The following is a 17,639-nucleotide window of genomic DNA, read 5'->3' as shown; positions in this document are numbered from 1 at the left end:
TAGGGCCCGACCATAGCCCTGCAAACTGCAACCTTTGCCTTTGTATGAAGAAAAGGACCCAACTTTCCAGAGAGGCTCAACGCGAGAAACGTTTTGGAGCCAAGTCCGGTTCTTCGGCGTCTACATCGAGGTCAGAGGCGTCAACATTGCTGTCGAGCATCACACCAGCGTTGGGAGCATTGGTAAGCATGGCTGCTGCTAGGCCTGCAAACACTGGGAGCAGTGGTGCATCAAGTGGGTCTCCACCTGTCTCGAGACAGAGCTCCTAGGACTATCCATCGTTGGACCCAACTCTGAGGCTACGTGAGGATTCAGCGTCGTCCTTGGCACCGAGGAGCCTTGGTGACAAGTTTCGGGCGAAAGCCAAGAGTCATTGTCATCAATCCCCCTCAACTTGTGGTGCCGGGAGTTCCGAGGCATCTAGGGGTTCGGCATCTGAGAAGCATCGGTGCCGGGAGGACCACTCTCCGTCCATACAAGAGGTACGGTACCAATGTGCTCTTCTACCAGCAGCTGGCTCTGGTATTGACCCTGAAAGTCCTGCAAACTGTCTCTCAACCGGAGCCCCAGTTTTTCCCGATGTCAGCCCTCGAGCGCTTCCTGAGCTGCTTGATGGCCTTATGCAACGGTGTACATCGGCACAAGGGGTGCTTGCGCCTACCTTGCCTCCCGTTGCGGCCTCACATGGACCTTATCCTGCGGTGTGGCCTCTGACACCAGTAGCGCATGCAGCCCCGGTGTCGACTGCCAGCCAAGCCAGGACCCCCTCGATGTCGGTGGAGGAAGCTTCGCCGGAGTCGAGATGGGAACCGACTCCTTGATGTCGTTCTCTGGGACATGGCTCCTCTGCATCAAGGCAGGCTCAGTCTCGACCCTCCTACAGAGAGGTTTTGTCTAATACAGATGAGAAGCGCTCATGGGAGTCAGAGGAAGATCCCAGGTACTTCTCAGACGAGTCCTATGGGATACCCTCTGAAACCTCCCCTCCACCTGAAAGGAAAAAATCTCCCCCCGAGAGCCTTTTATTTCCATCCTTTGAAAAGGAAATGGTCAACGCCATTCCATTTCCTTTAGAAGTGGAGGACGAGCCCTTGCTTGCCGTACACATACTCTGCTTGAATACTTTCTACACCTATCAGACTCCATAAGGGTTCACTTTAGTGCAATTAGTGCTTACCATCATCGTGTAGAGGGTAAGTCCATCTCTGGACAGCCTCTAGTTGTTCGCTTTATGAGAGGTTTGCTTTTCTCCAACCTCCGCCTTTTTAATGGGACCTCAGCGTCATTCTCACCCAGTTGGTGAAAGATCCTTTCGAGCCACTGAATTTCTGTCATCTGAAGTATTTGACCTTGCACACCTTGAATTGCAAGAGAGCATTGACCTACTACATGGAGCAGACTGTCCACCCAACTTTTTATTTCTTTTGATCCCAACAGGATGGGGATCGCCATTGGGGAAATGCACCATTTCTAATTGGCTGGCAGATTGCATTTCCTTCACTTATGCCCAGGTTGAGCTGTCCTGGCCCTAGAGGGTCATGTCACGGTTCACAATGTCGGACCTATGGTTGCGTCGGTAGCCTACTTGAGGTCAGCCTCCATTGAAGAAATTTGCAAGGCTGCGACGTGGTCTTCAGTCCACACAATCACATCACACTACTTCCTTTAGCAGGATACCCGATGCGATAGTCGGATCGGGCAGAAAGTGTTGCAGAATCTGTTCGGGGTCTAGAATCCAACTCCACCCTCCTAGTCCCATTTTGTTCTGTTCCAGGCTGCACTCTCATTCAGATTGTATATAGTTTCAGGTTAATCTGCATTATGTCCTCGCCGTTGCGAGGCCCAATTGACCAAAATTGTTTTTGATGAGCTTGGATGCCATGGATTCCCCATTTGTAAGAATAGATCGGCCTGCTTGTCCTCAGAGAAAACGAAGATATTTAACCTGTAGCAGGTACTGTCCGAGGACAGCAGTCCTTATAGTCTCACAATCCCTCCCACCTCCCCTTGGTGTTGTCTCCTTTATTATTTTTCATTTTTTGCTGTTAAGGTGACGACGTTCTTGCGGCAGGCGGGAAGGCATTCACGCATGAGCAGTGGAGTGTGTATTGCGCTCCACAAATCTATTCTTATGCTTGTCATAAGACCCGAACCAGGCAATGCGGCCTGCTGTCCTCGGAGAATACTTGCTACAGGTAAGTATCTTCGCTTTACCAGCTAAGTGTCTTTTCTTTTGTCACACCAGATGCTCCAACGTTCCTCCCATATTTTGTTTGGGATCCACAGCGGTTTTTCCTTTCTTTACTTGATTTTCAGAAGCTTCAAGTTGATAATGTTCATGTTGGTATTATGTCTTTTATGTAGGTTGGTAAAACAGTAGTATATTTTATTTATTTTTTTATTTAGATTTTGCTCACACCTTTTTCAGTAGTAGTAAGTTTGTACCTGAGGCAATAGAGGGTTAAGTGACTTCTATTGATAACTTTAAGAGTGGACTAACACAGCTTCCACACTCCTTAACTAACCTGGAAAGGAAAGAAAGAAGAACAGCAGCAGCAGCAGGGTAAGACTTAGAAAATGAAAATCAGCTCACACGGCACAATTCTCTGGAAGGTTTTCAGTAGATTGTCTTTCTTTCAGAGAACTATGCACCCCCCCCCCCCCCCCCCCCCAGACTGAGAAATGCCTGCCCTGTTAAATATGGCATAACCTGCTGTTATATTACTTATATCTATCCCAAACAATTTATCATGGGAGCCCATTCTTAAGAATCTTACCTCACTATGGCGGCGGCTAAGCAAGGGGCAGGCAGGGCACAAGAGAAGAGTCAGAAGACAGAGACCAGACCGTCCCGCTGCAGCCTCGTGCTCTCGTCGACTCGCGATTATTATGGCAGCAGCTGAAGAGAAGGCGGCAGGCTGCAGACAATAGAAGTAAGCCACTGCGCCTGCGTGAAGCGTGCAGGATTATCACCAGCTGATGCTGAGCATGCAGGCTGTCTGGCACGCGCACGAGTACAGACGCTGCCTCTAGCCTGCCTGCGTCGCCGTCGCGCGTGCATCAGAGCAGAGGAGTTAAGAAGGTGAGGTGGTCACGTGCTCATCGAGAAACCTGGACAAATAAAGGAAATGCTGAAATCCGCCACGTGTTAGCGAAAATGGCACGTGTGTCAGTGCTGACACGCGTGTCATAGGTTCGCCATCAGGGCGTTAGACCATTCTTCTAGCTTCCGCAGATCTTTTTTCATGCTTTCCACTCCCTCTGAAGTGTCCACTCTGTTGCAAATCTTGGTGTCATCCGCAAAAAGGCAAACTACCTTCTAACCCTTCAGCAATATCACTCACAAATATATTGAATAGAATCAGCCCCAGCACCGATACCTGAGGCACTCCACTACTCACCTTTCTCTCCTCCGCGCGAACTCCATTTACCACCACCCTCTGGCGTCTGCCCGTCAACCAGTTCACAATTATGTCTAGTGAGCTCTGATGAGATACTTTGAAATCACTAATGATTGTCTTACATTGCACAGGTTATTTGGTCTTTTTGGAGGCTGTACTAAAGGGCAGGCTGCCTCTTAAGCTATGCTAGCTCGCTGGCTGATTATTTCAGCATATCTGCTGGCAGGTAAGCCAGCACCTCTTGAGTTTGAAGACTCACCCCAATAAGGGTGTTGCAACATCTTGGGCAGAATTACAAGCTGTTTTCCCAGCAGAAATCTGCAGATCAGCAACATGGTCTTCTCTGCACATATTAAAAAAAAAAAAAAAACATTACAGATTGGATGTGGGAAAAGCTTCCTTTAGAGCTACATCAGGGGTTACAGATTATCTCCCAACTTAGGACTGCTTTGATATGTCCCGCAAGGTGTAGGCTGGTGTATTGAGGATGCTAAGGAAGGAGAAATTAGATCTTACCTGCCAACTTTCTTTTCATTCGTCCCAACAGACCAATTCAGGTGCCCTGCGTAAGTTATGTCCTGGCTTTGATAGAGTCTGCTGTCTGTCTTCTCTGTTCATGCTTCAAATTCTTCTTACTACAGCTAAAAAAAGAAAGAAAGAGGAGGAATGTATGTCTCTTGTTTCTTCACAGGTGTATAAAGAAGGAAGAATATCTTTACACCTGCAGTAGGGTCTCACTGGTTCCACTGCTTTGTTATCGAAATACTGATCTGACTAAGTTCCACAGTACCTTATAGGGTAGAACTCACAATTCTGTTTCTCTATCTCTACCTGCTGGTCAATGGAAATAAAACCCACAACTTCTGGACTGGTCAGTTTGGACTAAAGGAAAGAAAATTAGCAGATAAGGTCTTATTTCTCCACAGAACATTTACCTCATGTAGTTCTTTATTCTAGAATTCTTTCCACTGCGTGGGTTCAGTGTGTTTAAACTCTTGCTTCAAATTTGCTTCATAGTACAGAAACTTATATTGTGAGCCCACTAGGGATAGAGAAAGTACCTGTATATAATAATGTAAACTGCTTTGGTTGTACCACAGAAAGGCGGTATTGCAAATGGAAGACCAATGACTCATACCCATATCTATACACAAATAGCTTGTTTTTTCATCCAAGGGTTTTTGAATCAGCTGAACTATTATGATTTAGCACAGTTGGCTCAATTTAACTTATGAGCCTTGTAAAACAATTTTTGAAAACGAAGCAAATTTGGATATGCTGTGACTAAGGTTATGAAGACTTTGTGGTTTCTCATTCTTAACTACATACTTTTAAAAATATAATTACATTGTGTGGATTGGTGAAAACCTCCTACTTTACTGCATTTTGAATTTTATTTTGTTTTAGACTGCAGAATTCTAAAAATATACAAGAGTGCAAAGACTTTTGCAAGACACTGTCATTTGATGCTTTTGGCCTTGGAAAATCTTAGAAATCTAGCAAACTGAATTGAATTCAAATAGTTCAACTTAGATCACAGAGAGAAAATTTATTGCCCTTTGATGACTAGTGTGATGCATGGTGGAGCTGTGACAGGTGTATGTGTGCATAGTACTTTGTTTTTTAATGATATGTTCTTTATACAGGGTGGAATGCATGTCAATGGAGCACCTCCTATGATGCAGCATCCTCCCATGCAAGGTGGCGTTCCTGCATCAGGACCAATGCCAACATCTGGACCTGTGGCTCCTGGAGGTCAGTTCCACTTGTCCCTTTTTATTTGTTTTGTTTTGTTTTTTATTCGTACGTAACATAGGGACTCTGAGGGAGCCTTGCTGAGATAGGAGACAAAAAAAGATTCAGGTCCTTTAGCTTTGTAGTAGCACAAAGCCCTGTCATAGTGTGAGGAAATCATTTGACACAAATTTGTACAAATAGGTGTGTTAGATGATGGCACTAAGTCTAGAGGATAAAAACCCTAATCACTAGTCCCAAAGCTCAGAAACTCTTTTTATCCACTTATTTACAGATAAGAAATATGGACCATCAGAAGTATATACAAGGTAGTGGTTTATTTACAGAGCAATATAGAGAAATATCAAACAGCAGTATTCCTGTAATTCCTAATACTTACGGCGATCAAAAGCAACCATGGTGCCTTTGATTCAGCACAGACTTCCATTTATGGTAAAAACCAACCAACTAAACCCAGATGTAAATGTGATCACAGAATTTAAAAACATACGACCTTTAGGTGTCAATAGAGCCTTCTCTATGATGGTAGCTGGAGGCAAGGTAGAAGAGGCCCAGTGGCTAGAGATGGAACTGACTGAGTCCCTGTACAGCCTTATATGTGGTTTGTTATCAGTCATGTCCTTGAAATCGTAATAGTACAGTGGACAATTACTGGAGGATACAATTGTTTACAGTAGCAAGCTAATCATGGAGGACCCTGTCGCGTCAGCCTCAGATATCCTGATATAGAGTGGAATTCCTCTTCCTGTAGGTTGTCTTGGATCATCTGAGCTTCATGTTAGTTGAGTCATTGCACATACTATTTCTGGATCAGGGTCACAGTCTTTATGCTTATCTGATGAAATGCAGTGAACATTTTTGACATAGAGAATCCATGTTGATGGCTTCTGACTTGGTCAGATTAAGGTCTGTGATACAGATACTAAGTTGTGACAGGGGCTATACCCCTTACAATAGAAGCATGAAATATGACAGCAGATGAGGATCTTACATTTCATCTGGTTTGCCCAGCTTCAAATGCTTTTATCATTGGATAATTCCACTGTAATGTAGCAGAAGTTCCAGAATAACATGGAGATAGCAGTACTCTTGACATGCAGGTGAGAGAGATGCACACTGATCTGTATCCCCCTAACCCAAGCAGCACAGGGTGGGGCCATATATGACCATTTGAGAATCCAGAAAAGTCAAATTTATTTCCACAGGATCATGTTTCTTGTGCCAGGACCTGCAGTCTTTCTTTAATTCTTTGTGGAATAAGGAAAAATCTGTTAGTTCATGTATACTTTGTGAGTGTAGAGAGGACTTTGTGTGGTGGGGGTATATACACCATAGTTTTATAATACTTCACAAAATAAAATATTGGCGTTCAGTTCAAAGTGATGAGAGAGAATGGAACCCAGAAGTTCAAATGAGGTCATTTTTTTAGGGTTACTTAATCCTGTTGAACTGTACCAGTTGACTAAATATTAGTCTTCTGTGCACGTGGTAGCGCTGTCCTTTTCCTGAAGTTGTAGAGTGTATGCATCCAGTATCCTTGTTCACCAGGGGTAATGTTCTAAGCACACGTTGGCTTGAGACATCTATTTGTATTGGTGATAACCAAATTATAGTTACTGGCAATGCCAGTAACCTTGAAGATACTGTTGCTTTTGATTCCAACCATCCTTTCTATACATGCCAAAGACGAAAGAGATCTAATGCAATGTATCTTCAGCATTAGTTCAATAAAAGCTCCGCTCTCTGCTGGCCTGTTTTTTCTCTTCTGCTTGGCCTATTTTAATTTGACCTAATTGTTCCTAGAAAAAGTAAAAAGGAGAACTGGCTGAGGATTTTCAGGGACAAGAAGCTGTCAGCAGAAATTACTCTTTCTCTGGCCACAGAGTTTCTGACTGCTTGCAGCCTGGGAGCTCTCAGGAAGAAGAAACTATCAGCAGAACTTTTCACACGTCATGCTGCCCACGAATTCTCAGGGACAGGAAGCTTCAACAGAGTCCTTTATTCTGATTTAGGATTCTTAGGCACAGTGGCATCTCTAGACAGATATATTTGGGATGGCACCTGGAGAGCAAGCTAGGTATGTGGGGAGGCAAGTCAAAGCAACATTTTTCACACTTCGTACCCCTCTTTCCCTTCAACTTTTTAATTAGCATTATTATTGATAGTGTCATTCAGCAAGTTGTTCTGAATGGAAACAAAGTCTGAATTCTCTAAAGAGTTGGTCAGAATTTCTACATAAACCCTGAAGCTCCAGTTCTATATCACAAACCTCATATTCCTCAACAATGGAGCTATCCCTCTTAGAACTTACCATAGAAAAAATATTCAAATTCTGATTATCACCTTATGAACAGCACACACTCCTTCCACTTCCAGACACTTTGTTTTAAAGTAGACAGGATTTTGTTTGTTTTGTGACTGTACAGGATGTGGAGACAACTATTACCGAGTATGTTTTTTTTTTTTTGGGTGACAATACCCCAGAGGCTGCTTCCAGAGAGGCCAGACACTTCAAAATAACAAAATTCTTTGCAAAAAGGCACTAAAAAAAAACTAATAGGAAAAACTTTTCAAGCCATAACAGCTCTGACCCACCTGTGAAAAGACAGTGTTATAAGTATTAGACTAGGCCCTAGAGTAGAGAGCTGCACAGGAACGGGGTTCGCGGGAATCCCACAGGGACAGAAGCAGTTCTGCGGGGTTCCTGCAGGGATGGAAGCAGTTCTGTGGGGTTCCCATGGAAGTGTAAGCTGCGCCTGCACCAGCCTCTCATCTACTGAGTACCAAGTTCTTTGAGTGCCGTCTCTTCCTCCTCCTCTTCCTCCTCCTTGCTTTAACAGCACAAATGTGGAAAGTCTTCCATTAAGGAGGTGGTAGAGACACAAATGATGATGCAACCTACTCCTCACCGGCCTCCCACGTAGCCATCTATCCCCCCTTCAATCTGTTCAGAACGCTGCCGCACGTCTTATATTCCGCCAGAACCGATATACTCACATCACTCCTCTCCTCAAGTCACTTCACTGGCTTCCGATCAGATACCGCATACAATTCAAGCTTCTCCTCCTTACCTACAAATGCACCCGGTCTGCGGCTCCTCACTACCTCTCTACCCTCATCTCCCCCTGTGTCCCCGCCCGTAACCTCCGCTCACAGGACAAATCCCTCCTGTCAGTTCCCTTCTCCACCACTGCCAACTCCAGGCTCCGCTCATTCTGCCTTGCCTCACCCTTTGCCTGGAACAATCTTCCTCAACCCCTACGCCAAGCTCCCTCCCTACCCATTTTCAAATCTCTGCTTAAAACTCACCTCTTCAATTCCGCGTTCGGCACCTAACCTCTCATGAAATATAGTATTACCTACCAGACGGACTCTACACTTGTCTTTAGATTGTACACCTGTCTTTTTAGATTGTAAGCTCCTTGAGCAGGGACTGTCCTTCCATGTTAAATTGTACAGCGCTGCGTAACCCTAGTAGCGCTTTAGAAATGTTAAGTAGTAGTAGTAGAATACAGAGGATCTCTAATTTGAAAATGGAAGTTATAAAAAACCTAACCTTAAATGGCTGCATGTGTGTGGATGTGCGAAGTGACGCTTAGATGGCGACTCTGGCTGTGATGAACTAGGGCTGATACAGGGCAGACTTGTATGGTCTGTGCCTAATATATGGCAGTCTGGTTTAGGATGGGCTGGAAAGGGCTTAGACAGCAATGTCAGTGGCTGGAACATAAGGACAGTGCTGGCCAGATTTTTACAGTCTCTGTCCCACAAATGAGAAGACGAGTAGACTGGAGTGGGCTTCAACGACAACTCCAGCAGTTGGAACATAGGGATAGGGCCAGATAGACATGGTCTATGTTCCAGAAACACCAAAGAAAGACCATAATCAAGTATATAATATCACGCTTGTTGATTTAATCATGAATTGATAATGAGTGTGACTATTGGGCAGACTGGATGGACCGTTCAGGTCTTTATTTGCTGTCACTTACTATGTTACAATTAATCCTCTTTGCTCCCGGGCTGATGTGCAGACCTCAGCTCTGATACAGGCATGAGCATCGGATGTCACCTGACCTACTGGTGTGTGCATGTGGTGACCTCTCAGTACACAGTGCCAGTAAATCAGAGACAAATCTTAGATATGCACACCAGAGTGTTCCAAGTTTCATCTTCCATTCCTTCCTTGCCTACAGTGCTGTGGCTCAAATCCAAAGAGAGACTGCGGGAGCTGACTGGAAATTTCTTTTATGCACCATTAAATTCTTACGGGGATGGGTGGGGATGGGTTAAATTCTTACGGGAACGGGTGGGGATGGGTTAAATTCTTGCGGGAACGGGTGGGGATGGGTTAAATTCTTGCGGGGACGAGTTGGGATGGGTTAAAGTTTTGCAGGGATGGGTAAGATTCCAGTGAGTATGGGTGGGGACGGGTAAGATTCCAGCAGGGACGGGTGGGGATGGGTAAGATTTCTGTCTGCATGCAACTCTCTACCCTATAGCATCAATATACCTCAACTGGGAAACTGGAACAAGATGGATTGTTGCACATTCCTACATAGACATTACCTGCTAGCAGAATCCTTCACTTCAGTCGCAAGGCAGAACAGGGACAGACCTTCACTTGATACAAAATAGGGGACCTCAAAAAAACATGCAGACAGAAACTGAAATGAAGATCCCCAAGAAATCCAGACTCTATAAGTAGTGGGAATACTGGTAAAAGAGAAACAGATGCATTTCTCCTGTATTCTACTAAATATAAAAGTAAAAAAAGATTGACATTTCCCCAAAGTGAATACATTACAATCCTTTAAAAGTTTTACATTTTTTTCCCCACCTTGGTTATCTGGGCACTTTTCTAATTTTGTTGGTCTGTCTGTTCCACTTTTTGTCTTGGTCTTCTCCTAAATTCTTTTTCAGGTTTCCCTTTCTATTTCTTCTCTTTGTTCCTGTCCTCCTTCCCTTCCTTCGTTATATCTGTCTGGCACAGATCTTTTTTTTATTTTTATTTTTTCACTTGTCTCATTTCTGCCTCTGTTTCCATCTGTATATGATTTTTACCCCTCATTCTCCCTTTCTCTCACCCTGTAGTCCTTAGTCACCTTCTTTTTACCTCTCGTCTGCCCTACTGGCTTTTCTAATCTCCCTCCACTTCTCTCCAACAATACTGTTTCCCCATCTGTCTTGTCTTGTTCCCCCGTCTGCTATCCCACCTCTGTCTTTCCCCCATTTCCATTCTCTATACTCTCCCTCTCAGTGCTCATCTTCCCTCCACTGCCATTCATCCCCTAACCAACCCCAGCTTCATGCCTGTTTCTCCTCCTTTCCCTGGTCTCCAGGCTATTCTGTCTCTCATCTCCTGTTTCCTCTCTTTGACCACATGAACTCCATTTCCATCCTTAACCCGTTCAGAGATCTATCTCCTCCTTTCTTATACTTTCCACAACACCCCATCCCAGCCTTGGACACGCATGCAGAACACGGTTAGCCTGTGTTGAAATACAGGATATGCAAGCAAAAAGTAAAAGTACTAATGAAGACAAAAATATAAACTGAAACCTGAGATGACAGTTTCTGCATGCAGAAAAATAAATGCTTTTCATCCTGCACAGTGCCAAATAATGCCAGCAGGTTTAAATTCTCAAGGCTGCCATAATTCAGTCACTAAACTGAAAATGAAATCATTTTCCTACCTTTATTGTATGATGATTTTATTTTTATAATCATCCTATTCCCAGTTTCTGCTTCTCTCTGTCTATGTTCTTAACTCTGTTTCCAGGGCCTCCTGTCCATTTGTTATTTCTTTTCTCACCTCCTTTCTTCTTCACTTCCTGCTCTACATCCATCTTTAGCACTGATCCTTCACATTTAGCTTTCTTCCATTTTTCTTCCTCTTCCTCAGATCTATCTTGTTTTCTACTTCTTCCCTTTTCCTCTATCAATGTGCAGTATTTCTTCTCTCCCTTCCATCCAAGTATAGCATTTCCTTCCTGTGAGTCTGATATCTCCACTTCTCTCCCCACCCCCACCCCCGCAGACCCTACAGACTTGTATGTTCAGTGGCACTGCTTACATCAGGCTCTCTCAAGCCACTCTGAAGCTTCTTTCCCTCTGCCACATCCTGCCCATGCGGCAACAGGAAGTTGCAACAAAGGGAAGGACCATGGGGCTGGCCAGAGAGAGCCTGATGTAAGCAGTGCCAGTGAACACTCAAGTTTGTAGGGCCCACACGGGAGGGTGGGGGAGGAGACAGAGGGAAGGGAAGCAGAGATGTTGGACATCCAGGAGGGAACGGGGGAGATGAAGGAGGTAAGGAGGCAATGCCAGACTTGTGGGGATAGTGTGCTGATTTTATGGTGGCAGAGAGGTGGCAAGGCAATTTTTTGGGTTGGCACTTGCCATCCTGAAGTGGCATGTATCTTAGGGACAGAATATTAGAGACAAGAAGCCATTCTGTAAAGCCCCTCATATTACATCTTTCTGTACCTTGGTCAGTGCTCTTTGCAAAAATGAATCAATGTCTCGTTTGGCTTTTGCTCTTAAACTGAATTAGGTTAGCATTAGTTAACTGAAAACAGACTGCTCTGCGGGCCCTTGTCCCTAATTGGAGTGTAGGAGCTGAAAGGAAGAAACATTCCCTCCCAAGGATCTTTGTGTTACTAGGGCAGGAAATGCATTCTTTCTTCCTGTTGTTCTCACTACCTTTCTGTTTACAGGGGTGCTACAGCCCCAGGTTGGGATTCCAGCAGGAGGACCAGTGCCTCTGGAGAGGGGACAAGGTAAAAAACAGAGAAACAAATGTGGTCCTTTTTTCATAACTTTGAAGTGCTGTCCTGCTTTTTTTGGACATCCAGCTCAGTCTAAACTGGCTTATCTTAGGCCTGCAATACCATGAGCCAGGACCTGCATGTTGCCAATATGCATTGGATAGAACTCTCTCCATCCCTGAAGGGTGACTCCCTTCCAGCTTAGCAATTGAACCCAGATCTCCTGTATGAACACACCTCCATATTACTTTAAAAAAATCTTGGTTTGTTTATATATTGAGTACATATATGAGCTAAATTATAACACATTCTACTTTAGAGACTTTTTCTTCAATTTGAAGTACCTTCTCTACCCTACTTTTGATAGACACTCATACTGGATCTTGTTCCTCGAAAACTGTTTTTGTTAATAAATTAAGCCATTATATAACATCCTGACTTGTGGGTTTGGCTCTTTCCGTACCTTTCCTTTGTTTGTACATTCTTATGGGAGGATTTTGTTTTCCTTTTTTTGCATGCCTTTTTATGTCCAGCAGAGAGTGCTACAGGCTATTCCCACGTTTCATCTCCTTCCTAGAAAAGGGTGTGTGTGTATGTGTTTGTGTACTTGAAATTGAGGTTCTAATGGGGCATTGTTTGAAATGATTGTCATATTAAACTTAGCTATCCATGGGAATACTACAAGGACCATGGCCGTGGAGGTTTCCCTTGTGGTTTTATAAAGATCTGAGGCTGAGAGATTATATATCTCAAAAATGGACAAAATGTGCAGCATTCAGAAGGGAATGTGTGTAGGACCTCATTCTGTACTAGGAAACGGCCAAAGCAATTTTAAGGGGAGGTGATATAGCATATAGTGAGAAGATAGGGAATTGGTGTGATTAAAGAAGCAGATCAAGAAGGATAGTCAGTGGGATTAATCGAACAGACACTAATGGATAGAAGTTGAGCTCCATTAGTGTCTGTTCGATTAATCCCACTGAAAAGGGGCAATAAGTTACACAGACAGCTCTCTATAGGCTGATGCATCAGAGAATACAAAACTCATTGTTTTATTATAGATATTAACTATGCAGATTTGGAAAGAATGGTCCAGGGTGTTGTAGAATTGTCTTTGTTTAAACAAAAGACCGATAAACTGGAGTACTCAGCTTTATACTGGACTATATTCTGAGTCAGAGGAAGATCATATACTATGTGGAGACAGATTATTTGAATAATACCAACTTACCAAGAATAATAGGAGAGTGACCTGTTTAGTGCAGCCATATCAATGGATGAGTTGAGCTGGGTGATACAGCAAAGTTGCTCAATAAAGCACCAGGTCCAGACAGATATGGAGGAGAAATTTGTAAGAGTTTGAGAGAGGCTATATTAACATAACTAGAGAGGATGTATAATCAAATCGTAGTGGCTGAGATTCTGCCTGATAAAAGCCAAACCCAAAGGGTAAAGGTGAAAAACTCCTACGTGTAATCCAAAGAAGAAATCCAAAAAGTAGGGGTGGACCATGTCAAGTCAAGTACACAAGTGGTGCTGAATAAAGTTTGCTCACAACTTCTATCTGGCTGTGAAGATTTTTTTTGGTCCACCCATGCTTTTTGGATTTTTTTCTTGTGAGATTCTGCCTGAGACACTAAACATGGCATATACTGTAGTCCTTCCCAAACAGGAAAGGACCCACAATTGGCAATGTCAGGTTAACCAGCATCATTATTAAATTTTGAGACCAAGCTGTTTGCCAAAATAATGGAGATAGTGGGACTCAGCTCTAGCAAAATACTTTACACCCCAGAAAAACACCACCTTGATCCCTTCCCAGTCCCCTTCCCCTGTAAAGTTTACCCAGCAGCTTCTTCCTCTCCCTCTCTCTCTTACCCCTTGCACCCCCTCACTCTTGGCTCCCATCCCTTCACCACAAGTCCCTGTACCTTATCTTGCTATCCTTTCTCTTCCCCTCCTGTTGTCATGCCCCCTCTTCCTATCCTGCGCCACCCCACACTCCCCTTTGTGCCCCATTCCTTCACTCACTCCTCTCATCACCCCTTCTCCTTTTACTTCACACTCCCCTCTTTCTTTCTTTCCATCCAGCCCCAACCCTGATCCCGTCTTTCTTCCCTTTTTGCCCCCCCTTTTTTTTTTCTTATTAAAAAACCCAACTCACTCTGCACTCACCTCTTCACACCCCACTGCCCCCACACTTTCTCTCTCTCCTTCCCTAAACTCCCCTCTCTCTGCCTCCCACCTGCCAAGGCCAAAAAGTAATAGAAAAGACTACAAAAAAGTAACTTAAAACAAATCTACCCTGGCAGCACTAACTTCTAAAACATGGATCCTATCTATCAAAAGGCAGTGTCTTAAATATTACGGTAGGTCCTACAACATCAGTACATCTATTTGGAAAACTGACCAAGCCAAATTACCACAGATTGCTAAATAAGCAGTGGAGGAAGAGCCTAGTGGTTAGAGCACCAGGCAGACAACCAGCAAAGCCCGATTCAAATGCTGCTGCTGCAACCTATGACCTTAGGCAAGTTACTTAACCCTTCATTGCCTCGGGTACAAACAGATTGTAAATCCTACTTCTTTACTACCCACCTCCCTTCCTCTGCAACATCCTATCATGTTATGCAGATTCTCATTACTGATCTCTGTCTCTCTACAGAGCACCACATTGTCCTCTATGATTTCAGCGTCTATTATGATCTTATTGCCCCTTTTAGTGATTGTCATGAAACGCCTAGCACCCACCTGGGGTTAACCCTGTAGCCACCTTGGAGGGTCTGACCCCAGCACTGCTTAGGCCCCCCTGCACCTGGGCACATGCTGTATACTAGCAAACTCCTCCCACTGACTGGGTACCACTCGCATCTGGGTTAGTGTCTCACTCTCAGGTTATTCCCCGGTGATTTTTAAGACTGTAGGGCCAAACTCCAGGGGTCCCACAGTTCCCAGAAAGCACCCGCATACCCAAAAACACAAACCAGGATTCTTAGTCTAGGACAGCAGAGTCAATAAACTAAATAAGATTTATTGTCACAGAATTTGAACAGTGAACAGAAAATGGTGAACTCAGCAAGCATTAACAGTTAACTGAATATGGATCAATTATAAAACCATCTCAACATTTGTTTACTAACTGGGTGGTACCTGGGGGAGGTTATGGTCTTGGTTCAATTCTCAGGTTTCATCCTAGCAGGACACCTCTCCAGGTTCCATGAAGAGTGGACCAAAATTTACCTCACACCAGTGTGTCTTGGAAATAATAAACAGGATTACAAACAGGAGTTTTCCCATTCCATTACAGATTATTTTCATGGAATCTCCATGCAAAGCTCCAGCCTAAATATCAAACAGTTCAAACCACCTTCCAAACTTTTCTTCATTTAGGCACATTAGAGACTGTTCCCAGATGCAGTTGAGGAATGGGAAGTTATTCCATTTACTTTGTAGTTCCTTCTACCTGGGTTTGGACTTCAAAAGAGTCAACAAAGTGTTAAAAGTTCAACATTTCACAGTGGAAACATTACAGTCTGTAATAGTTTCAGTCCAGCATGGAGAGTTTCTAACCTCCCTGGATCCCAAGGAACTTTGATATTCCTATTTGACCTCCCCACAGAAGATTTCTGTGATTTAGAACATTATCAGTTTATGTCCACGCCATTCAGCCTTTCTACTTCACCAAGGACATTTTTCCAAGGTCATTGTAGTAGTGGCAGCCTTCCTTCTCAAGGATGGAATTCAGATTCATCCATACAAATTCAGATTCAGAATTACAGCAGTTGACTTGCTGATTCATATTACTAAACCAAAAAGATCCCTTCCTATATTAATGGAAAGCTTTAGATTTTTTGGAAGAACAATGGCCAGCAGGAACAAGGAGGTGATAATGTCTCTGTATAAGACTTGTGAGACCTCATTTGGAGTACTGTGTACAATTCTGGATACTGCACCTTCAGAATGATATAAACAGGATGGAGCCAGTTCAGATGAGGACTACTAAAATAGTCAGTGGTCATCGTCATAAAGCACCTGGGGTCAAACATGTATACTTTGGAAGAAAGGCAGGAGAGGGGAGATATGATAGAGACATTTAAATACTTCCGTGGTTTGAAATGTCTATATGCGAATGCCAGGAGCCTAAGAAATAAGATGGGATAGAATATATTGCACTAAATGAAAACTTAGATAAAATAGGCATCTCTGAGACCTGGTGGAAGGAGGATAACCGGTGAGACACTGTCATACTGGGGTACAAATTATATCGTAGTGATAGGGTGGATCGAATTGGTGAAGGGGTAGCATTGTATATTAATGAGAGCCTTGAATCAAATAGATTGAAAATTCTGCAGGAAACAAAACACTTCTTGGAATCACTGTGGATTGAAATTCCATGTATAAAGAGGAAAAGGATAGTGATAGGAGTGTACTACCGTCCACCTGGCCAGGATGAACTGACGGATGCAGAAATATTAAAGGAAATTAGGGATGCAAACAAACTGGGCAACACAATTACCCCGATATTGACTGGGTAAATGTAACATCGGGGCATGCTAGGGAGGTAAAATTCCTTGATGAAATCTAGGACAGCTTTATGGAGCAGCTGGTACAGGAGCCGACAAGAGAAGGTAAAATTCTAGACTTAGTCCTTAGTGGAGCGCATGATCTGGTGCGGGAGGTAATGGTGCTGGGGCCGCTTGATAACAGTGATCATAATATGATTGGATTTGATATTAGCCTTAAAGTAAGTATACATAGGAAATCAAATACGTTAGAGTTTAACTTTAAAAAAGGAGACTACGATAAAATGGGAAGAACGGTGAAAAAAAACTTAGAGGAGCTGCTGCGAGGATCAAAAATTTACATCAGGCATGGATGCTGTTCAAAAACACCATCCTGGAAGCCCAGGCCAAATATATTCCGCGTATTAAAAAAGGAGGATGGAAGACCAAACGACAGCTGCTGTGGTTAGAAAGTGAGGTGAAGGAAGCTATTAGAGCCAAAAGAAAATCCTTCAGAAAATGGAAGAAGGAACCGACTGAAAATAATAAAAAACAGCATAAGGAATGTCAAGTCAAATGCAAAGCGCTGATAAGGAAGGCTAATAGGGACTTCGAAAAAAAGATTGCGTTAGAGGCAAAAACACATAGTAAAAATATTTTTTAGGTATATTAAAAACAGGAAACCGGCAAAAGAATCGGTTGGACTGCTAGATGACCGAGGAGTAAAGGGGCGATCAGGGAAGACAAAGCCGTAGCAGAGAGATTAAATGAATTCTTTGCTTCGGTCTTCACCGAGGAAGATTTGGGTGGGATACCGGTGCCAGAAATGGTATTCGAAGCTGACGAGTCTGAGAAACATAATGAATTCTCTGTAAACCTGGAGGATGTAATGGAGCAGTTCTACAAACTGAAAAGTAGCAAATATCCTGGACTGGATGGTATTCATCCCAGAGTACTGATAGAACTGAAAAATGAGCTTGCGGAGCTATTGTTAGTAATATGTAATTTATCCTTAAAATCGAGCGTGGTACCGGAAGATTGGAGGGTGGCCAGTGTAACACCGATTTTTTAAAAAAGGTTCCGGAGGAGATCCGGGAAATTATAGACCGGTGAGTCTGACGTCGGTGCCAGGCAAAATGGTAGAGACTATTATTAAGAACAAAATTACAGAGCATATTCAAAAGCATGGATTAATGAGACAAAGTCAACAT

At 43.5% G+C, this 17,639-nt stretch overlaps 1 protein-coding gene across 5 annotated transcripts in view; it reads left to right on the top strand.

Moving 5' to 3' along the window:
• The window catches only part of CSTF2 (cleavage stimulation factor subunit 2), a 64,688-nt gene that overhangs the window by 20,520 nt on the left and 26,529 nt on the right, over positions 1 to 17,639 (top strand). For 4 of the 5 annotated variants that reach the window (XM_030209876.1, XM_030209878.1, XM_030209877.1 and 1 more), the window contains exons 7-8: positions 5,048 to 5,156; positions 11,876 to 11,938. In XM_030209876.1, the coding sequence (XP_030065736.1) occupies positions 5,048 to 5,156; positions 11,876 to 11,938 (172 nt within the window). The remainder of the gene's footprint in view (positions 1 to 5,047; positions 5,157 to 11,875; positions 11,939 to 17,639) is intronic. The other variant, XM_030209879.1, reaches the window with a different exon arrangement.

The sequence above is a fragment of the Microcaecilia unicolor genome, chromosome 7, assembly GCF_901765095.1.
Source record: "Microcaecilia unicolor chromosome 7, aMicUni1.1, whole genome shotgun sequence".
Taxonomy (NCBI): Eukaryota; Metazoa; Chordata; class Amphibia; order Gymnophiona; family Siphonopidae; genus Microcaecilia; species Microcaecilia unicolor.
Note: the sequence above shows the minus strand (reverse complement) of the source record. Positions and strands in the feature narration are given on the sequence as shown.